This window comes from Planococcus citri, chromosome 1 (assembly GCF_950023065.1).
Source record: "Planococcus citri chromosome 1, ihPlaCitr1.1, whole genome shotgun sequence".
Classification (NCBI taxonomy): domain Eukaryota; kingdom Metazoa; phylum Arthropoda; class Insecta; order Hemiptera; family Pseudococcidae; genus Planococcus; species Planococcus citri.
The window spans coordinates 90440771-90464904 of NC_088677.1; the positions used below are offsets into that span (position 1 = coordinate 90440771).

At 39.3% G+C, this 24134-nt stretch overlaps 1 protein-coding gene across 2 annotated transcripts in view; it reads left to right on the forward strand.

Moving 5' to 3' along the window:
* Nucleotides 1–22082, forward strand: part of LOC135840945 (uncharacterized) — a 31494-nt gene extending 9412 nt beyond the window's left edge. Inside the window, exons 1-11 of one of the 2 annotated variants that reach the window (XM_065357706.1) lie at nt 2931–3815; nt 15158–15695; nt 15958–16145; nt 16913–17062; nt 17536–17688; nt 18958–19118; nt 19279–19496; nt 19643–19824; nt 20729–20872; nt 21029–21178; nt 21398–22082. In XM_065357706.1, the coding sequence (XP_065213778.1) occupies nt 15269–15695; nt 15958–16145; nt 16913–17062; nt 17536–17688; nt 18958–19118; nt 19279–19496; nt 19643–19824; nt 20729–20872; nt 21029–21178; nt 21398–21511 (1887 nt within the window). In that variant the 5' untranslated portion in view covers nt 2931–3815; nt 15158–15268 and the 3' untranslated portion in view covers nt 21512–22082. Of the gene's footprint in view, nt 1–2930; nt 3816–15157; nt 15696–15957; nt 16146–16912; nt 17063–17535; nt 17689–18957; nt 19119–19278; nt 19497–19642; nt 19825–20728; nt 20873–21028; nt 21179–21397 lie in introns of those variants that run through there. The other variant, XM_065357714.1, reaches the window with a different exon arrangement.
* Nucleotides 22083–24134: the final 2052 nt, after the last annotated feature.

Consider the following 24134-nt stretch of genomic DNA (forward strand, 5'->3'; position numbering starts at 1 on the left):
TTACACCAAGATAATGAACCTTTTATTCTTTGATACAAATTATTCCAAAACAAAAAATTTTAAAAATTCGATGGAGTCTCTCGAATCCTTTGAAACCACAACCTATCAATTCAAGAGGTCAAGAATGGTGTTTAGAAAAACAAAATTGAAGTGAGTTTATTTGATTCCCCTCGATAAATCTTTATTACAAATTATAATCATTACCTTACATTGGTCACCTGGGCAGCCATACCAGTGGAATCTTTACAACCCTGGAAGAGCGCAAAGGGTCTCTAATATTCGGTCAAAATTTGAAAGTGAAATGACATGTTGTCTGTGACCATCTCAATGAGACTGAATTCAAATATTGGTTTATTTTTTCATTTTGACTAATCAGCTGGACTTGAACCCACCTCCCTCCTTCACCCTCTGATACCTAGTACCCTTACTTTTCAACACATTTTTCTGCTATTTAATCAAGTTTTAACTCTTAACCATTTAAAACATGATTTTCTGGTGTTTTTGATTTTTAGAGATGTTTTTGGGATTTTAAAATTTTTTTTAGGCAGAACTTACCAAAAAATTACCTAAATCAATTTCTTGATTTTTTTCAATGTTTTATAGGTACCTATTCAATGTACTTTTTAAAAAAATTTCTAATGCTAGGTGTCGTTTTATTCCTAAGTATCATCTTTTCAGTTTGAAAAATTATAATTTCATCAAATTTTTGTTTTTTAGAATATTTTTTACGAATTTTTTCAAATTTTTAAAATGTTCAAGTGACACCTATCTAGGTATTTATCAAAAAAGCAAAATCAGTTTTTTAATTACTTTTTTCAATTTGAAACACTTCCACTGTAAGGCTGAAATTATGATTACGCAAACAACTGAACTGGTCATGCTTATAGGAAATTTGACTTAGAATAATTTTAGTTCAATTACTTTTTTCCCTCCGACCCTTCATTTCGGCGGTATAGCCGAAAAACGTAGATTAACAAAGGTTAATGATTTCTTGCGGTGGGGGGGGGGACGGACAAGTTGCGGTGTGCAACTTTGGTCAAAATATTTTCGAATGTACCTTGAATCGAGTTCACGTTTCAAATTGTCAATTTTCATTTTTTAAGACAATTTTCATAAAATTGACAACTTTACACCTCTCCCCCCTCAGTAAGCGTGAAATCACCATTTTGGGAAAAGCTGAACTGGTCATGCTTATAGGAAATTTAACGTAGAACAATTTTAGTTCAATCACTTTTTCCCCTTCGACCCTTCATTTCGGTTAAATTGCCAAAAAACGTAGATTGACAAAGGTTAATGACCTCTTGCGGGGGTAGCATACAAGTTGCGGTGTGCAACTTTGGTCAAAATATTTTCGAGTGTACCCTGAACCGAGTTCACGTTCTACATTGTCGATTTGCATTTTTAAAAACAATTTTCATAAAATTGACAACTTTACCCTCTCCTTAGTAAGGGTGAAATCGCCATTTTGGGAAAAACTGAACTGGTCATGGTAATAGGAAATTTAACGTAGAATAATATTTATTCAACATTTTCCCTCTAGGACCCTTCATTTCGGCGATAAAGCCGAAAAACATGTTTCGGCAAAGGTTAATGACCTCTTGCGGGGGTAGCGGTCAAGTTGCGGGGTGCAACTTTTGATGGGTTGTTTTAGAGACCAATCTGAACAAATTAATGTAAAATTCAGCTTGCCCCTAATTTTCTCGAGGTTCGACTAAAAATTTTGCTAAAATGACTGGACTATTTGTTTAGAACAGACTTTGCCTCCTATGCAACGTTGTCCTTTTTTTTTTTTTTTTTTTTTTTTGTAGATATGATTTTCAAAACAAAGAGTTACTAACAATACCAAAAATATATTATCATTATTTCTGTAAAGAACTTTCAACTGTTAAGTGTCAAAAAAAAAAAAAAAATTAAAAATGAAAAAACAAGTACCTAAACTGTATCTCCGATCAGTTTTGTGCAGTTTTTATTATTATTATTATTATTATTTTGTTTTGTTAATCATCGAAAATACGTATAGGTATGTTTTTTATTTGCATAAGGAATTGAAAAAAATTAATAGATAAACGATTTTTACGTCTCATTCCATCGATTTGCAGGTACCTTATTGGTGAATACATTAGGTCAAGGTTGCAGAACGACTGTTGCCAGTCGTAGGTGCGTAAAACGTATACATAGGTACCTCTTCCTACATATTTTAAGAAACGCTAAAGTGCGAATAATTATTCTTTCGGTTTAGTGGTGTATTATACGTTTATTTAGATATGTACCTGTTTTTACCTATGTACTGCACGCATTACGCATGGTCATTTGAAAAGCTGCAGAGTGAAAATGAAAAAAATTATACAAAAAGGAGGAAAATCGGAAGAAAATGTCCAAATTTAAAATTTTGAAAGCAAATTGCGGGATGTCTTATTACATTCTATCTGATTCACGTACATATAGGTCTAGGTACATCTACCTACGTGGACGCGTACGAATACATCCGGAAAAATCTTTTAGTCGATTCATACTTTTTAGCGAAAAATGAGTCGGCCAATAACGTTGAAATAATTTTCTATGGTTTCAATTGAAATTGAACCAATAGTTCTACATACGTACCTATGTATGTAGTATGTAATATGTCATACAGTCATACTTGCACTTGGAAGTAGTGAATAGGTAAGTTGATGGGAAGGTGGAGAGGTGGTAGAGGGACACCTAGACCAGACCCATATAGAAACGTAAAACGTAAATATTATCAATCAACATCGAGAGTTACAGACAAACGTGGTAACTCGGTAAAGTAATGTTTTTTGTGCGATTGTAGTGGTTAGTATTAGTAATGTAGTAATAGTAAACAGCGAGTAAGTTATTTGTAAAAAAAAGAGAGAGAGAGAGAGAGAGGGGGAGAGAAGAAAAATGTAAAGAGTGGGGATTAACGCAGTAAAACAGCCTATGGCAACGACTACCACAAGCGTGCAAGAGGAACGTTAACGTTAAAACGTTATTCGTTACTCGTTAGTTTTATGTTTTTGTCGAAGTCGAAGCCGGTGACGGTCGTGATGATGGTACTCGTGTCTGTGTCTGTCGATGAGGTCGATGATGGATCGCGGTCGCGGAATGGCGGAATTCCAATTGCCAATTCAGTTTCAGTTCGCCAAGTTTCACCCGACGAATCGTTGTATTTTTCGCCGGTATTTCGGGTATTTTAGTTTAGTCACTCGCTGTCGCTACTCGCTTTAGGTACCTGATATTGTTTCTCGCGTACGTGTTCGTTACAATTAAAACCGTTTGTCAATTATCGCGTTTACGTGGTCGGTGGTGGTACTCGTACTTTTCCTTTTTTGCCCACTACCACTATCGTCGTAGGTATTCACTATTCACTCGTACGCTAACGTAAGTTGATTCGAATAACGTTACATTGTATAGATTCGCGAAAAATTGTCACTTTTTTCCATTTTCCACCGAATATTACTAGATAGGTACTCGTAATTTAAACTTGGCGCGGTGTATCGGTGTGTGTCTGTGTAGTGTGTACCTCGTCTACGGGTGTGTTGGTGTTTTGCATACTTACGCATGTAGCTGACTAGTGACTGGCTGACGAAGAAGAAAAATGAGCACGTAAACTAAATTAGTACCATTGTCGATGCATTTAGATGCAGCTCAACTGATACGTACCTATCTGGCTATCTACTCGTATCAAGGTACTGGACAGTGGCCACTGGACTTGGGCTACCTTCTCTACAAAGTACCTACACCCAATACCTACCTATTGATTTTGGGTCGGTTCGCAATTCGCAATTCGCATCGATACGAATGAATCGCATTCGCAGGTAGGTAACTATTTCGATCAACTGCGGAAACCGCAATACCTAATATTTAACTTTGTCAGACTTGTACGTAGCGTAGGTAGGGTACCTATAGCTGTACCTAGGTCGTTGATGAAGAGGTCACGCGAATGTATTTTTATGATCGTTTTATATCTAGTATGTAGAAATACCCCATGCAAATAACTATGTAGTAGGTGTAAAGTTTGATGCTCACGATCACCTTATAGATCATCTTCGAGAGTACTACCATACTTACCTTACTTAGTTATACTCGTATTCTTTTCTTTCGGTATTTTCGTTGGACTGATGAGACAGTAAAAATATTATACCTTTCTTCGGCTTAAACTGCATTTATGTATCGAGCCTAGCAATGCTTCGAACTACTCGTATGATTCATCATACGTATCTCTAACTACTTTTAGGTATTACTTCCTCGTAGATATCCAAATTGCAAATGTTTTGCACTTGTTAAAGACGAATTGGTTTTATGGGTTACGCACTAATACGTAGTAGTTGGCACCTCTACCTACCATACGCCATACGTAAAATATGGAGAGTTACGATTCGGTACGTCCATCTCGGCTCTTACCTATGCTACATATTGTACTACGTACCCTCACGGAAAAAAAATAGTAGTTTTTGAAAAATATTAGTACTTTTTGAAAAACTACTACTTGAAAACTACTACTTTTTCTGAAAACTAGTTAAAAATACTACTTTGTAAGTAGTAGTTTTGAAGTAGTAGGGTGGAAGTAGTAATTTTAACTTCCAAAAAGTAGTACTTCCGGAGTACTACTTCAAAAATAGTATACATTCCTACTCTTAGATGAGTTATGTCACAAATCCTATATAAGGATTCAGGAAGAATCTTTCCTTCAAAGTCAAAGTACAATCTTTAGATCTTCGAAGTACAAGTGAACTTTTATTTTTGAATAATTATAAGTATTTCAGGAGTTGTTATGTTAGTTTGCAATTTGCATTCGTATAGTTCTGGAGTAGTACTTACTTCGAAACTAGTAGTAAATTAAGCCAAGTACTACTACTACTACTACTTCAAAAGTAGTAGTTTTTAAGTAGTATTTTTTACTCCGTTAAAAAACTACTACTTGAAAACTACTATTCAAAAAGTACTATTTTTTTTCCGCGAGGGTATTTATACGAGTATTTCAGTCATTAGCGTCTCTGTCTACCTATTACCTATTTAAAATGGTGCTGATTTACATTCTCGCCAGGTAATTGCTAATTAGTAATCATTCATTGTTATGTTGATTCGATTGTACTAATACGTAGGTACCTATCTAAAATACAAAAATATTCGTATCTGTACCAGTGCGCAACGCGTACGTACTTACGTAAACGTACAGTATCATCAAATTGTTTCGCAGTCAAGGTGCCTGTCAAGTGTCAACCCATTGCCCATTGTTTATTACATCGTACCGTACACGTGTACACGTTGAATGTTTGATGCAACTCTGTTCTATATTGATAGATACCTACCTATGTATAAGGTAATGAGGAGTACTGCATATGAGTACCATGTAGGTGGTGGTGAGTTGTGAGTTGGCCGATCGAATGTAGGTCTACATTCGTCGCTAGAATCTGTAGCTCTCGATGGGTGGCCAAGAGGGTATACTTCCTTTTGGCGTTTCCCGTTTCCCAATTCCCACTGAAGGTAATAATAGCCAATAGGTAACTAGTTAATATGCCCTATGAAACATTGTCGATAGAGGATACTCGTACTTGCAAAAAATGACGAGGAAAAATCTAAAAATGGGAACGAAGAAATTAATTCGAATCGATGATTTTCTGCGGAAGTGCTCTTGGAGGTGTAGCTGGCCGACTGTCTGTCTGTCTGTCTGTCTGTCTGTCTGTCTGTCTGTCTGTCTGTCTGTCTGTCAACTAAGACTAATGCACGAATATACTCGTAGCTGTGACGAGACAATTCTTTCTGTCCAAGTTTTAGTCGCTTGTCGAGCCCGAGCCTTCAATCGAGCATTCGAGCTTGATAGATACGGAAAACGGAGTAGTAAAGGTAGCTCTAGCCACAGCCAGATATTGTGGATAGGTGGGTAAGGTAAGCTGAAACTGAAGCTCGTGTTCAGCGAAGCGATTCGTATCGAGGGAAGCGTCGAGCGTGTTCCGGATCCGGATGGCGGATTGGCGGTTAGCACTATAGCAGTAGTGCAGTAGCAGTGCCATGCATCGTGATTCGTGATTCGTGATTCGGTTCTCCGGTTCTCGATTCTGTATTGTTGATGTTGGTTCATTGTACGTTGCAACGTTGTTGGTCTTCGAGTGAAGTCGAGTGAAGTCAAGTGAACCATCTAACCAGGCACCTCTTCTCGTTGTAAAGGTGTTTACTTGGTAGGTAGAGGTGTAGGTACTCGTCCATTAGTCCATCACTCCATCATCAATCTGATCTGCCCGCTTCATAATCCGTCCAGCGTACGGAGTTATTGAAAAATCAAAATTGGATCGCGAAAAATACGTAGGTACTTACTCGCAGATGTGTGGTGTACTCGTAATTGTTGACGTAGAAATATGCGAATGGTTGCGTAAAAGTGTAGTGAGAAGTGAGATCGATCGCTACCAGGCAATCCCTACTGATCAATGATCAATGTGATCATTTATATACGAGAGCATACTATAAACGTGAAACTTATTGTCGAAGACACAGACGACAGACGCAGACCCGTATAATGCTGACGTGAACGCGAGAAAGACCGGATGTAACGGGTAATTGTACACATATGTGGTATCGGTATCGGTATGGTATGTGAATGTGTATTGTGTACCTCTACGTCTACAATACATCCACATCGCGTCGGAGCTTCAGCTTCAGCCTCAGTAGGCCTATGTGTGCTCGTCGCAGGTCGCACTTGACGCACTTGGCTGTCGGCAGTCGAAGATGAAAGGGTAGTAGGTGGCTGCATGCCGACTGAGTCGCCGATCGTTCAGTTTCACTGCGAATGCTTCCAGTTCCTACTTGCAACCTTCCAGTAGTACATACAGTCCGCGACAGAATGTGTGTTTCATAGCATGGTGCATGGTATGGCATAAATCAAATAACTACGAGTACGCTTCCCATTACCGGAAGTGAAGTCGGACCGTGGCAACCAGCAACTGGCAACAGACATTGAACAGTGGTGCGGTACCCTATATCTACGTGCGCATCTATACCAAATACTTCCATAATATGTACATCTACATAAGTACATACCTACCTTGTAGGTTGGAGTACTAGCTTACGGGTATGTACTCGACCCGTACGAGGGACGTGGGTGGGTGGGTTTCCTACGCGATGCTAATGCTACGAGTATATGGCTATGGCAATAGGCGCAGTAGGTCTAGGTACTACGGTACTCGTACTACATACCTGGTACACATCTATAGGTACTCGTACGTATACAATGTACAAGGCAATAAAGGCATGAAATCATAAAATGGTACAGAACGAAACGAAAGTAAACCAACCCACGCCGCGCCCCGCTGCGCCGCCATCGTCTCGTCCTCGTCTTTGTCAAATATTCGCGCGTAAATGGTTTCACGCCGAAGTGACTGCGACTGCGACTGCGACTGCGAGCAATGAACGAGATTTTTTTATGGGCGAAAAGCGCGGATATACGCGAAGCATAGTTCTATTGTTTGATTATGCGCCGCCGCGCCGCATCGCGACGCGTTTGCCAACCGGTTTTATGACGCTCTACTACGAGTACCTACATACTCCATCCCGTACGTACAAATTATAAACCGTATTTTTTCCCCATCTTCAGCTTCTCGATGTTGTACTGTTGTACTCGACGAATGGTGATGGTGATGGTGAATGGCGTATTCGAGCTGGAATGCCAAGCATCCGAATCTGAAAAGTCCGAGTCGAGTCGACCGGGTGAAAATTTGTGGTTGTGGTATCATCGCCTCGTCGCTCGAAAAGAAACCAGAAAACCATCGTACGGTGACCGCGAGTCAAGAGAATACGAGAATAGGTATACGAATCTATTTCAACTTTGCAAGACGAAAATGCTCCTTGCATCGTTCAAATTACCGAAATTCCATCGTAATCGTAATCGTAATGTCGTCAATTCATCATCTACCTACCTATGTAGATAAGAGAATCGTGTTTAGAATTTCAAGTTCAAGTATACCTACTAACGAGTACCTAGCTACCTACATACGTAGATTCGTTCCAGCGGATGCTGTGTTGCTGTTTCAATTTAGCCTGCCTAAGCTAAGCCTAAATTAAATTTATTTGATCGCACGTATGTATATCGAAAGGCGTACGTCTATCAGATCTACCGGCTACCGCTGCGTTTTGCGTTTTGCGTTCCAACTTTCGAAGAATTGAAATTGTTATTTGTTTGCTGGTTGTAAACTTGCGATGTTGCGTTGCATTGCGTTGCTTTTGTTTATAAATCGATTAATTACGTTTACAAACACGCGAATGCGAATAGCATGGTGCGGCCCGGGGTGTCAAAAATTGATGTTTTCACAATTGAAGTCCATTGATGCGTTGGTCAAAAATAGCCTAGCACATTTCCTATCCCCTTGCTCGCTTTCGGGCTTAGGTACGCGTTTGTAAGGTAAAGTACCAGTTGCGGATATCGACACCAGTAATGGATAATCATTTTGTGGCGCTCTATGTGACCAAAAAAAAAAAAAAAAAAATGATATCTTTTTCTTTGTCATCAGGTTAACATGTGTACAGCTTTACATCGTGATTCTCAACTCCGAAGTCCTAATAAAAAAATTCTGAAATAAAAGTGCAAAATTTTCGGTGATTTTCGAGGTGTTTCATTTTGTAAAATTTTGAAAAAATGGAAAAAAGTAAATAAATTTGTTATTTTTTGCGGTTGATGGACTATTCTGATAGTAAATAAGTCAAAGAATCCGTTTTTGAGGGTTTCAAAATTTTTCGCGAATGTTTAGTCACATTGGTACATACTTATTTGATGAGGTATAAAATGTGTGATAATTGAGCATGTTTTCAAATTTGGAGAACTAGTGTGGCTTAAACATTACTTATTTATGGTGTAGACTGTATTTCGGGTAATTTTTTTTCTAAATTTGAAAAAAAAATTTCTATCCTCAAGCGGGACCTATCCGCAACCGGGCCCCAAATTTTTTAGTTCAGACCTATCCTCAACCGGGCTTTCATTTTATCGATCAATTTAGAGAAAATAGACGCATTTGGGCGCTATGGCCAGTTGAAATTTGATGTTCATCATAGAGTATGCTGATTTACTCACTTATTTAAGTGTTCTAAAAACAATTTTTTCTTGATATTTTTTTTTTTTTTTTTTTTACGTTTTCATAGCCTTGATTGTTCTTAATTACAATAAAACACGTTTTATAGCAAAATAGCACCAAATTTGAACTTATTCCAGATGGGGCCCGGTTACGGATAATGGATTTTTCTATCCTCAATTGGTACTTTTTTTTTTCTTGAAAAACTTGGAACCAAAAAATTTTTTTTCTGTTCGGACAAGATAGCATGATAGTTTAGGGTGTATTCAACGCGTGTATTTTTTTTCATAAGAAATGGTTGAATTATCCGCAACCGGGCCCGAAGTCCGGTTGCGGATAATTTGAGGGTTTTTTGGATGGCTCTGTAAAATAGAGGTTTCGATAAAAAAAATTGTTTTTCATATATTTTGTGCAGAAAGCTTCACTTTACACATACAAACCATCAGATTGGAAAAAGGTTCAAAATTGGGCCCAAAAAAAATTGTTGAAAAAACCTATCCATAACTGGTACTTTACCTTATGTGTTTCTTACGACGAGTATATGTACGAGTACCTATTCTTACGTTTAGTTGTTACGAGCTCTAAACAATACCTATATCGTACGCACAACGCATTGTGCCCATTCTACTTCAGACTAAACAACGTCAAATGCCTATCGAGTATACCTACTCGTAATTAAGCACCGGTATCCGGAATTCGGGAATTGCACCGCCTGAGATGAGAAGATTCGTGATATCAGCTGAGCAGATGCACGGAGGACCAAAAGGAACTCCACCAACTTCTCGGCTTGCAATAAGTCGAGACGATGAGATGGTGATGACTGATGGCTCCGTGTGGCCAGCCCCGACCATGTGGGGGTGGGGGTCGAAAATAGTGCCAATCGTTTGTGCTTCGTTTGTGCACGTTTGTGCACTAATTACTTTCGTTTGTGCTCACCCCCTTCATGGCGTATTTGAAGGGAGCCTTGGTCGGGGCTGGGGACACGCAGCCCCGACCATGAGGGGGAGGGGGTTGAAATTAGTGTCAATCGTTTGTGCTTCGTGTGTGCACGTTTGTGCACCAATTGGTTTCGTTTGTGCTTGCTCCCCTACAAAGTGGAAATGGTCGGGGCTGGGGACACGCAGCCCCGACCATGAGGGGGAGGGGGTCGAAAATAGTGCCAATCGTTTGTGCTTCGTTTGTGCACGTTTGTGCACCAATTGGTTTCGTTTGTGCTCGCTCCCCTACAAAGTTGAAATGGTCGGGGCTGGGGACATGCTAATAGGGGGAGCCCATAGGAAGAGCTTTAGAGGAATGAAAACCATACACATCGTTTGTGCTTTTGATGCTGAGGATTGTGCACTCATCAAATTGACCCATTGCGTTCGTTTTGTTATACTTGTAATTAAAAGCGTAATTATTCTTGGTCGGGGCTGGGGACACGCAGCCCCGACCATGAGAGGGAGAGGGTCGAAAATAGTGCAAATCGTTTGTGCTTCGTTTGTGCACGTTTGTGCTCACTCCCCTACAAAGTTGAAATGGAAGGGGGCTGGAGACACGGGGGTGAAATGGGAATTTTGAGAAAAATAACTATCAATGAGTAGGGTATCGTTTCCATATGATTCGATACCGCTGAGCACGAATATGACCTCAGATTTACTGCTACACTCACCTACCCCTCTCTAGAGCCCCTCAGCCTCCCTCAATTTTCACGATTTTTAAAATAGTTATTTTGATGATGTTGGTTTCAGAAGACAAAATTTTCAAACCACTAATTAACTCAAAAAGAAGCTACATATTTGGAAGTTTCTAGCCACTCAGTAAATGAGTAGAATCAAAAAACTGTTCTTGGATTTTGATGGCAATTGCCCAGGTGGACAGAAAACATGAAAATACAATCGGGTCATTTTATCCAAAAACAGGTTGGGTTGGTGGGGACCGATGCAAAAAAATCAGGATAGGGTATTAAAAATAAGTTCTCTTTGAGGAGGGACTTTTTGCTCGTAATGAAGTATTGCATTGAATTTGGTTTATATAGTTCCACGAATTTTTCTCTTTGGAAGATTGTTTTTTTTTCAATTTTTGTACCATTTGCAAAGTGATCAAAAATTTACTTCTGTACTGATCTCCTGGAATACCTAAGCATGTATTTTGTTAAACGCATACCTAGGTATACGCTGAGGGGCTCTGGAGAGGAGTAGGCAAGTGTAGCAGAACATCTCAGGTCATATTCGTGCTCAGCGGTATCGAATCATATGAAAACGACACCAATGTCATCAAAAAAACTTTATTTCGAAAATCGTGAAAATTGAGGGAGGCTGAGGGGCTCTAGAGAGGGGTAGGTGAGTGTAGCAGTAAATCTGAGGTCATATTCGTGCTCAGCGGTATCGAATCATATGGAAACGATACCCTACTCATTGATAGTTATTTTTCTCAAAATTCCCATTTCACCCCCGTGTCTCCAGCCCCCTTCCATTTCAACTTTGTAGGGGAGTGAGCACAAACGTGCACAAACGAAGCACAAACGATTTGCACTATTTTCGACCCTCTCCCTCTCATGGTCGGGGCTGCGTGTCCCCAGCCCCGACCAAGAATAATTACGCTTTTAATTACAAGTATAACAAAACGAACGCAATGGGTCAATTTGATGAGTGCACAATCCTCAGCATCAAAAGCACAAACGATGTGTATGGTTTTCATTCCTCTAAAGCTCTTCCTATGGGCTCCCCCTATTAGCATGTCCCCAGCCACGACCATTTCAACTTTGTAGGGGAGCGAGCACAAACGAAACCAATTGGTGCACAAACGTGCACAAACGAAGCACAAACGATTGGCACTATTTTCGACCCCCTCCCCCTCATGGTCGGGGCTGCGTGTCCCCAGCCCCGACCAAGGCTCCCTTCAAATACGCCATGAAGGGGGTGAGCACAAACGAAAGTAATTAGTGCACAAACGTGCACAAACGAAGCACAAACGATTGGCACTATTTTCGACCCCCACCCCCACATGGTCGGGGCTGGCCACACGGAGCCATGACTGATGAGTGATGACCAATGTGCCATGGCTGCCGCTTCAGTTCCCATCGAGATAATGACGTTTTGACTACCTAGTCAAAAAATCGAATGAAAGCTCGTTTACATTTTTCTTCATTCTCCTCGAGCTTGCGATATTTTCAAATTTCGAACACAAGGTCGCGTCTGCGTCAGCGTCAGCATCAACCAACGTCAGAGCTTCTCTATTCGCTAATCAAATGTCAGAAAAGCTCGCTTAACACCTTATCCTATCGTGTTATCGTTAGATATTTTTGAAAACAGGCACGGTTTCGGGTTCTGTTTTGATCGAGTATAGAATGAGCGATTGTATACGACGTGACCCTAGGATGTTGAGAAAACCAAATCACCGATAATGACAGTTTTTATTTAGAAAATTACGAGTGAAAAAAAGTATAGGTACCTATACAAAAAACGTCGTCTGATGACAAAAACCTCTAACGAACTCGAGACTATAATATTTATGTATACCTGCATTCGTGCGATGCTATGAGGTGCGGTGCGGTGCGGTGCGGTGGAGTGCCATTGCCATAGTCTGGAATGTTGGGTAGAATAGGTATAGGTAGAGTAAAAGTAACAGTAGAACAGTATACCTCTACCTATACGTAAACGAGTGAATAACGATTAGGATTAACGATAGAAAAAATTATCAAACTAAACTAATTTATTCGTAGCCTCGGTTTTGTGCGTGATGGTCGGTGCTGGTGGGGTGGGGGTGGGGGAGATGGGTCTTCACTCGATTCGTAGACAAATTTCAGGTTGCAAGAGAAGGATATCTACCTACTTAAACAGGAATTTGAAATTCTAGCGTATATTTTTCGAAACAGAAGTATTATCGAGTCGTCATTATAGGTAGATATTTCATTTTGTTTGTCACGAAAACCAAAAATGTTTTCTTCATCGATCGCCACCGTCCCGTCGCGTTGTCACCTCGACAGTCGACCTTTCATCGATCGTTTGTTTTTCAATCGTGAAAATACCTACGAGGTTGGTGAATCTTGGTCTTGGTATACCTGATACCATACACCATACTCTTTCCAATGTCACACGAAAGGAATGACCTGAACGGTACGGATACCTACCTGCCATCTTCAATATCAATCGATTCGATTCGATTCTCTTTCTTCTTCTTCTTCTTCGTTTCGATTCTGCAGAGGATCAATCGAAAAGGCCGTCGGGCATTGGGCAAGTTTATAAACTCAAATCGCTACTCAAAAATGATCCTGCTTCGAGAACGCCTGGCTCAGTTTCCTGAGCACCTAAAAGGCTCAAAATTTTTCTCGGTAGTTTCACGACGTTCAAAGTAGGTATAAATTTCCATACTAAATTTTCGTCAAAATCCACGATAAGTAGATATGTGATTTTTTTCACTCCACTGTGGATCACGAAAATAAAAAATCAGAGGATTTTGGCCAAGTTCAGTGAGGAGACTTTCATTTTGAGTTGAAAGTAGTGCAGGAAAAATTTCAGCTCCGAAGGTGTCTCTGGAAGGAAGATTTCGATAAAAAGCGTGGTTTTTTCGCTCTTGCCCTCTATACTCAACCGGCTCCGGGAACAATGACCTATAGTTCAAAAGCGGTTATTCGAGATTCCGCATCGACCTTTGCCGTTGCCGAATGCCATCGAAATCCTAGACCACTTTTAGGGTATACCCTCGGGCCTCGGGGCGAATTCTTGTTTTGAAAAATACTCGTACGTACTACTCGTCAATTATGCCCAAACTTGCAAAAATATCCACCATTTTTCGAAACAGGGCGAATACAATTTTGAAATACGGTAGTGCCAATTTTTCGTGTATTATTACGTGTTGCAAAAATTTTACAAGTTTTTGGCTAATTTTCTTTTTCTTCGAATTTTTGACTTGTATGGTACATACGAGTACATACCTATATGTGTTAAATGACTACCTAGTACCCTAACCTAGCTGTAGGCACTAGGCAGTAGGGGCTAAGCAGTACGCACCTATAGATAAGTATTCTTTTTTGGTTAATGGTTTGTTAATTTTAACATGTTTCGCTTTCTACTCGTCGCGTTATACGAGGATGTACCTCTACCTACGAGTACATGTGTTTATTATTTCTGCTAGAATTAACGCCGTCCGAGCGCACATTTTTCTCACTGATCTCACGCATTCTAAATCATATTCATATACCTACGTATAGAAGAGTACATCTGGGCTCTGGGCTCTGGGCACTTGACGGTAGATAAGTTAGAGTGGAGCGTACCTTTGCTCTTGAAATTACTGTAATGTATACAGTACACTATAGGTACAGTTTACAGTGTTGTAAAAGTTACCAAGGTGAGGTATGAATGTAGGTACATTCGTACGCGTGATTCTCAGGTACCTAGCTAATTTTACTTTCATTCAACTTGCGCTCAGCGCAGCGCAGCGCAGTTCAACTGGAGCCAGGTACTTGGGTACCTACGTGATGATTATATAGCTCAAGTATGCTATGCTATGCTATGCTATGCTATATGCTCTGCCTTTACTTCGAATGACTATACCTAGTAGGCTACTACCTAATAAACAGACAGCAGACTTGGTCTCGCATTATGTATGTACGAGTAATTCCACGCTCGTTGGTCAGTCAGTTTGGTAAACTAGATCTTTCAAAGAATAAGAATACGGTACCTACATTAACGTATGTAGTGTGAAAATACTTATTCACTCTGGTATAGGTACATGAGTATACGAGTGTCGTTAGTAGGTATATAGGTACCTATATGGGGCGAGTTTGAGACTCGAGTTCTTATCGCTTATTAGTGGAATACTCGCGGTCGATCGCCTCCGCGGTTTTGTCTCACTTCATTTTTGTGGTCCATCTAATTCCGATGTAAGATAGGTACCTACCTATTTTCCTACGTGGAAAAGTTGCAAAGGCGTGTCTTTTTTTAATCGAATCAATCGAATGAAGAAAGAGTCAAACAAATCAGCCCACGATACACCCTATAAAACGTCCAATCACCTCTCTAAACGATGATACATATTTATGTAGATTAGGTACCTAATACTACCTATATAAGTACCTACTTAGCTGAAATTAATTCGTGTCGTGTTTTCTCACCCTGTTTCAGGTGAAATCGCTTAATACGAGTACGTGCGCTTAATGGACAACTGGCTACTGCGCTGATGAACTCGATTCTCGAGAAATATGATGCGCTGGCTAAGCCGTGGCTGTGAAAATTATGGGCGCTAGCATCAGTCAAAGACCTAGCAAATGCTTGAAAAATGCGCGCAGACCTCGAAGAAGTAAATCCGAAGAGTGTTTGGGTTCGAAACATAGCGTGACGATGGGCAGACTTTTCGCGCCGTGGCATAATCTAGTCAACGTCGCCGATAGTCGTCTCCGTCTCAACGCAAACGCCGCAGCCAAAATGCTGGAATTGGCCGCCACAGACAAGGCCGTTTCTTACGAAATGGAGAAAAGCTTCAACGAAATACATCGCAGCAATTCGTTAGATAAGACCTGCAGTTTCCACGATGATTACATCGTCGACGATAAAGCCTTCATCGACGACGATTATTCCGGCGACGATCGCGATGGTACGAACGCCGATATCCACCAGTTGTTTAATTTCAACCAACGCAAACTCGTCATTGACGTTAACAAAGGTACGTGTCGTTTCGTCTGCTGTTTTTTTTTTGCCGGCCTTCTTTTCTGCGATTGGTGGTACATACTCGTATGTATCTTCCTTTTGACAACTTGAAGGCTGAGCTGAACTTTGTGTTCAAATCAAAATTCAAATCCTAGAAAATTACGTTAGGGGTACCATTCTTATCTTACGTGTCGTTTTCAATAGGCTATTTGGTTTTCGATTGGCGGATTTGCCTTTGCAATTGCATCATCTTTTTCACCTTTTTCTTCGCTTAACAGATTCGATTTTCGAAGTCAATTTACGTAAAGGAAGTTGCGGATTAGGATTTAGCGTTTTGGAATACGACGGTTTCATTTTCATCAAGCAACTGTTTCCTTTGGAAGCCGCTTCGCAGTCTGGTCTATTGCAAGAAGGTGATATTATATTATCCGCTAATGGAAACGCTTTAACACATTTATCCACTTTTGTAAGTTGAATTTCTTCATTTAACACCGTTCATCGTTTGCTAAATTCGAATTTCTCACACTGTCGCAAATACCCAACTTACGAGCACCTACCTGTGTAGGTACCTTCGCCTACGGCGAGGTTTATTTTTTTACCATCACATTGCTTCGAAGGGTTTTTAAAGTACAGCATCCTCAGAAATATATATGAGTACCTAGTTATCGAATATCGAGCACTCTGAAGAAAGCTTTTTGTTGAAAATATATAAGCTCGAAACGCGGAATACCTTAATTAATGCCTACGAGTGATGGAATGTTGTCAGTACAATCCAACAACCAATCGTGTACCTACCTACGTACTCCCATTTCCCATAGGAAAATGATCGGACCTTATGAATCTGGCGAATGTTTGGATCTCGGATCTGCTCAGACCTGATGAGATCCAATCGATTATTTCCCGTGTGGTTTTCTGCGGTGCTCGATACGTGTTTCTGAGCACACTGCAAACCCGAAATAACTACTTATATTATAGGTACGCGTATGGCTGGCCACGGCCCTCACAGTATGATGAGTATATGGAATATCGGAATATATTGGTACATATGTACCTACAAATATGTAGGTACAAATAAAGTTACTGAGGACAGAAAGCAGTCCACTTAACCTAACTCGACTGATTTAGATTTGCATACGAGTACCTATTTTCGTTATCGAATACAAATTGCAAGTACTCTGTACTCGTACTCGTACTTACACGCGCTTATACTTTTGTACACTTATTTATGTGCAGGAAGCGTTGCAAATATTACGTAAATTGGATAACGCCGTTACACTGATCGTGTGTCGTTTGCAACAGTTTTCCACGAAGAAGCCGGTATCTTCTAGTCAAATGTTTTCGAATTTTACTCCGATGACGTACGATTGCTGCGTACAGCACAGAGTAAGTCCTTAATTTACGAGTAGGTACCTAAATACCCACTACATAAGTACATACTGACATCGCCAGTCTCTGTTGTGTTGTGTTCTTATTGACGAACAAGTCAGTCGCTACACTTAGATACCTACAGATACGAATGTTGACTCGTCTTATAACGACGCCCATTCAGAATTCAGATACTTATTGTTATATGTAGGTACGGGTAGAAAAATTGATTTTTCACATTTCGCTTTCAAACACCACTTCCACCTAATGAAAAATAAATCTACCGAGCGTACCTACCTATCGCACGAATTCTTTCCTTCAATTGATTGAAAATATTCTTACCTATAACATACCTTTACCTACGTTGGCTGCGTTCCTCTCCTCGATTCTTACATCTGTTTTTATAGGTACCTACTCGATACTCGACTACTCGTAGTCTGACGATAGTGATTCTGCGATTGCTAAACCACGGTGTTTTTTGATTTTTTCAGGAATTCGAGATTAAAATGAAAAAAATCAACGGTAGTTTGGGTTTCACACTTAGAAAAGACGAAGATGGTCTTCGTAGTCATATCGTTCGTGCTTTAGTCAAGAAACCAGCTATTTGCGACGGCAGAATTAAACCCGGCGATCAAATTATCAGCGTAAGTTTATAGCCTGCGATATCCTTCACGCTACTTGCTCGTGTGCAGTGCTTAATTCGTCTAATGTACCTCTACCTACCTCTGCGTATATAAACACATATATACGCTGTAAATGTATTGAATTAATACTTGTAGACAGGTAGAGGTGGGTAGAGGTACTCGTACGTAATTACTTGCAATTATTCGCGGTGAAGGCACATCCACATACCTACGAGTATCTCTGTAAATTTATCGCGAGTTGGATGATCGAAATTCCTCTAATACCTAATTCCATTTCGGTGTCCCCTCTGCAAAAATTGAACCCCCCCCCCCCTTAAATAGAAAAAAAGCACTAGGTACTCATTCACATTTGGACCGTTAGTATTTGATGAAAGGAAAAGTTTAAAATTAGTCGATTTTATAGCGACGTCCAAAAAAAATTAAATTACTATTCCAGACGCGTAAAATTTACAAGACACGTAGGTAGGTAGTCGATAATCTTCATTTTTTGCGGTATAGAGAATGAGGACCTCAGTTCCATTTTCCTTTAACATGGCCGACCTTCTTTTTTTTTTTGTACATGAAATCCAGTTATGTGTTTTATGATACTGGTCATTCGTAATTTTGCATCCATATCTCTGAAGACCTTTACCATATAGCCTTTACGTGCTTACTTTACTGCATTGAATGTAGTGCCTCGACCTTTAGTAGGCGCCTACCTTAATCAATATAATCACTAATGCGAGTTTTTACGGCTTCGTAACTGAAGTACGCCGTATTTTTACAATGTAGGTATACTTGTACTCGTACCTACGGTACCTATCAAAATCGTGATCAGGCAGGTTCGATATACGTGTCCTTTTCATTGGCTAATGTATTTTTTAATCAAATCGAAAATCACTGAAAATAGGAGTACTGCCCCAGCCTCACCTCGTCATAAGTTCGATTTTATTTTATTTCTTTTTATATTGCGATGATTTGAAAACTGCAGAAAAGCTGAACTAGGCTAAGTTGCCTATACAAATTGTATAACACTAGGTGACTCTTCGGTTACATAGCTTCGATCAAGTTTACCTAATCCTTTTGAAAAATTACACTTTTGGTTCCTACAATCTACCTATATAAGTACCTACGAGATAGCATTTGCCGGTCAGGCACCTTTTTCCTTTGAATGAACTGCAACGAGTATAATATATTTCTATATCTACCTAACGACTCGTATCATTTGGATTTGAGTGTTTGTAGATAACTAATAAGTAATGATATTTTTTTTAAATTGTCCGTTTGAAGGTGAATAACAGAGAAATTGGCGAAATGAGTCATCAAGAAGCTGTGAAATTCCTAAGAGACTGCGGCGACGAAGTTAGTCTGAGACTTCGTCGTGAAACTCTATCGTCTTCGTTAACCTCGCTTAGTTCTAGTCATTTTGAAGATAATAATAAAACTTTGAGGTAAATAAATACTTACATAAGTGTAAGGTTAAGGTATGTAGGTACCTAACTTGAACCGATGCGATCGAGTACTACCCAATAGGTGGTCTTTTATAACATCATAAGCCGACATTCGACCCTTCCGATCTTATGAAATTTCTTGTGTCTGTATTTTATGTAGGAAAGAAGCTGTCGACATGTTGAATACTTTGGCTGTGAAAAAATTGAAAGTCGAAAGCGAGAATACGAGAAATACGAGTAATATCGATGAAAATGATGCGATATCAAAAATGCAATCGGAAGAGCAGTCTAATCATGTTTACGACGACGACGACGTCTACGACGATGATAATGATGATGAAGCCGGTCTTTTCGAAGGAGCATTTTCCACTTTAGTTTGTGAGTGATTTTTTTCATTGAGAGATGTATACTCGTAAGTCGTAACTACGGGTACGGCAAACGGAACGTATTAGTTGATTTTTCAACCTGTCTTTTATACGTACCTACCTAATTACCTAATATATCTTCGCCCTTTCTTTGTGCAGCTCAAAAAACAAGTTCGATTTCCAAGAGAATGCAAAACGATTACCTTCCGAATGAAAATCTCGCGGAGATCGCCGACGAACCAGTAAGCCTACCAGCTTTAGATATTCACGGAGACAAAATCAGTTTTCAACACAGCGATCCTGCTTACCATTCCATAAATGTGCCTGGTTTATCCGCAAAAGTACGTCGCAAACTTGATAATTACTCAGTCTTACCTACTCGTAAGCGCATAACGTATAGCTGCAGTTGTTAAGCACGTGTACGTATGATATTGGTAGGTACTCTTATCTAATCCGGCCTCGGCCTCGATTAGTTTTCAAATCTCAAACACTCAAACGTGTGTTTAGACGCGTTATTCGGTTTTTATCTAATCTACGACTGAGTTCTCGCTTCTCAAACCTACCTATCTGTTCGATACTCACTCGAGTGAGTACTCACACCGCTCAAGTGCTTAACTTATCAAGTATACCTACGTCTAGCGATGTCTTGTTTCGATGCTTGTTTTTCGAGTGTTAAAAATATGAGTTTTTTCGTACAACTTTGGTGGGTATTGAATTCAAATTCCTACTTATGTGGTGCTGTGTACACAAAAAAGAGCTTAACGTACAAAAAATAATAATAATAAATAAATAAAATGAAAAATAATAATAATAATAATAATATTTGTTAATCTCGAACTATAGATGAGTTTAGGCTATACGTATATGTACTCGTAAATGGGCACCGTTCATATTTATATATTCCCAGGTGAAAGAAAACCATTGGTTTTTAAAACCAATAGGTAAATTCGGACAAAACCAATCATATTACCTATGTTAACATAGGTAATATGATTGGTTTTGTCCCAATTTACCTAATGGTTTTAAAAACCAATGGTTTTCTTTCACCTGGGTTATGTATACTAATAGGTACCCAGATCGTTTTAGATCCGTCAATATTCTAAAAATGAGTTATTACTCGTCGTAAGCGTACTTATTCGTGGTTGTGGTCATTAAGTCACCAGTTCCGTGTATCGACCTAGATGAATACTTTCTTCGTAGATACTTCCATGTACTTATTGTAAATGTATTTTGTTTCTTTCGTAGAATTCGGATGACACCTTCGCCCAGTCTGAACTTTCATCCATTCCTACATCCGATAATAAAGGATTGTTAAAGTGGAAAGGCGTCGTTCTAGATTCGCAGACAGAATCGGTTTCTAATTTGCAGCGTATGGACGCTACGTCAGAGGTAAATTACGCTTTTTTCAAGCAGGTATCCAACTTGATGGACGCACATCTACATTATGTATATGTATAGGCTGTAGACAATAGGAATTAAGCTATACCATGGTACCTACGAATATATGTAGTTAATCGAATGAACGCACCATTTTCAACATTTCAGACGATCGTCGTTCAGTTACAAAGAAATTGGAATAGTCGACTAGGATTTAGTCTGAGTTATGAAAACAATACCAGCGTAATTAGTGCAATTCACGCGAATAGTGTTGCAGCGAGTGATGGTCGTTTGAGAGTAGGAGATCAAATTTTGGAGGTAACGTAATAACAAGCCTATACCTGGTACCTATCCTACCTACGTATTATCTAGACTTACGAAGTGGTGGTTCAGTTCGCGTTCAGTTTTTTTTTTCGAATTGCGAGCTGATGTGTGATACCTACCTACCTAGTACCTACCTACCTACCTACCTATTATGTTTTACTTTTACTAACCTTGTGCGTTTTGTACCTAAAATATTTTCGTTCGATTTCGCAGATAAATTCGAAGAACGTTCAAAACTTGGAAACGAACGAAGTAATAAAATTACTTCGAACTGTTCGTGGTGCTGTTACTATCAAAGTGAGCAGAAACCATTTGAAGCAAATTTAGTACTTGTTGGTGCGAATTTACTTCCCCTACATTTTCAGTTACCACCGTCATAAGTATACAATTTCATTCATCATTCATTCATTCCTGCGAACAAGTTTATTTATTTAATTTTTGTTTTAGATGTGTAAGTTTTACCTATGTTTGTTTTTATCTGTTTGTTTCGATTTCACTTTTACCTCGTTTACAGTCAAATCTTTGAGATTTCTTAAATATTTGAATATTCGAATAATTAATTAATAATTACATATACATACGCATTACCGCGTTGAACGAATTGTGATTATTATTGTATTAAGAATTCTGCAGTTTTACATTGCATTTGCGTTACCTAGGTATACCTAATTTATTTACCTATTATTGTTTTGAAAGCATTTCGTTTTTACGATGTTAATCAAAATTTTCGATTTATTCCATACCCGAATCTATTTAATAGCGTGTAGTATCGTACGTACTTAATTATCTACTTGATGCAATTTTGAATATAATTCTATGTATCGTGTCGACACCTATTTTAATTGTTCTACTGTTTTCCCTTTTATTTTTAGTCGGTATATAAAAATCTTTACGTCAACCTTCTGTCCGTTTTTATTTTCCTTCCACTGTGGGTAAAGGTACTTGAACCCAACAATAACGAGTATCCAAGTGGCAAGTACGGTATATAAGCGTAACAACAAAAACAAAAACACATTTTTGATTAAAAACAAATGTACTCGACGTAAGTTAAGTATACTCGTTACACGTACAGGGTGGACAGAAATATCTGGTACCCCTAAGAAAGTTTTTCATTAAAAATCAGGGCTTCAAACCCGAACGTTTTCGGGTACGGGTACTGAAGTGGCAGGGAGATGTGCGGAGTGCGGGTACATTACGTGCCAACTGCTACATTGCACTTCTCATAGATTACCTGGGTACCCGGCGAATACATATACTCGAGCCGGATACCTGTTATTTTGACGAATATTTGTCCAAGAATTAATTCACTTCGATTACTTGGGATCCAGAGCTTTTAAGCTGAAGAGCATTTTTGTACTACTATTTTCATAAGTTATATTTTAGGTAAAATACAGAACCCTCGAACCTACCCCCCTGAGTTGTCTCTTTATTTGCTCATCGACTTAGCATATAGTACGGTGGACCGACGCAACCCTGCATGGCCCTTCACTGGCGCTTAATTAACGGTGGTTCTTTTACCACGAATTATTTGAAGATTTATCTACGATTACGTATCCAGTGGTGACCATTCCAGGGTATACGTAACGTTGACCAGCGAAGATAGAATTATTTACAGTTCGTCGAATACGCAGTGGTGCCCATTCCAAGCATATTCGGTAAAATTGCTGGCATTTGTCTTCGAAAAATTTGTTCTGCGAATACTTTGCTTCACGTAGAAATACGAATACGCAACGTTGGCGGACGGTTTGACGAAAAATATAGCTCTGCTATTCTACGATTACTTCGCGAAATAAATACACGTACTTGGCTGCACGGCAGCTCGAATAGAAATTTATTTTTTTACAAAAATAGGTAGGAAATCGAAAACCTTACCTGTTACCAGATTCATCGTGAATTCTTCTTCTCCAGCTCGAATATCTCCGATTCTTCGACTACGTACGAAGAGTGTTGATCGGTCCATTGTACCTGAAAAAAGAAAATACGTCAGAACGATGCCGAATAAAGAAGAAATTGTTCAAGAATGCGTAAAGCAGATTGAGGAAAAATACGATTCGAAATTTAAAGAACTTGAAAAAGAAAAAAATAATAAAATCGAAGACCTTGAACGAAAATACACCGAATACGAACGTGATCAAAATAAAAGATACCAAGATTTAGATAATTTTTACAAGAAAAAATTCGAAGATTACGAAGACGAATGTACGAACGAAATTAAGAAGATGAGAGATGGTTTTGCAAATATCTTGGAAGAAAGAATGTCGTATTGGACTGAAGGGGCACGTGCCATGTTGAAAGAAGTAGCACCGAATACGTCAAATGGCGAGAAGAATGCTGAACAAGTGACAGTCGATTTGTTGAAGAAAACAGTTCAACCGTTCGACGACAAATTGAAATACCATCCTCACAGATTCATAGCGCAATTTAAAACGCCACAAATGTTGCAGATCAATTACACGAAAAATTGCCCAAATGGATCAGGGATCAAGTTATTGTGGAAGGATTGGTCGATAAAGAGTCATTAATTCGCAAAATGGGATACGTAAAATCGACTGTAACTCGTACAAGTTGCTATGCAACAAGATGGGAATCGGAAAACCAAGAAAGAAGCCACCAAGAAGAACGTAGAAGTGACACGCATCGAAATGAAGAACGTAGAAACGATACCTATCGGAGCGATGACCGTAGGAATGATCGTAGAAATGATTCTTACCGCAATAGAGAATCCAACGGTGACAGAGGTCGTAGAGGTGGTTATAATGGTAGAAACTACGATAACGATTTTTGGAACAATCGACAAGCAGCAAACAACGAATGGCGAGGTAGACAAGAAACGTATACGAATACTGGCCGAGATGATAATCATACTAGTCAGCAAACACCGCAGCAGACAGCTCAGCAATCTGGAAATAATCGAGATTTATCATATAGAACGTTAGTCAATGATACAGCG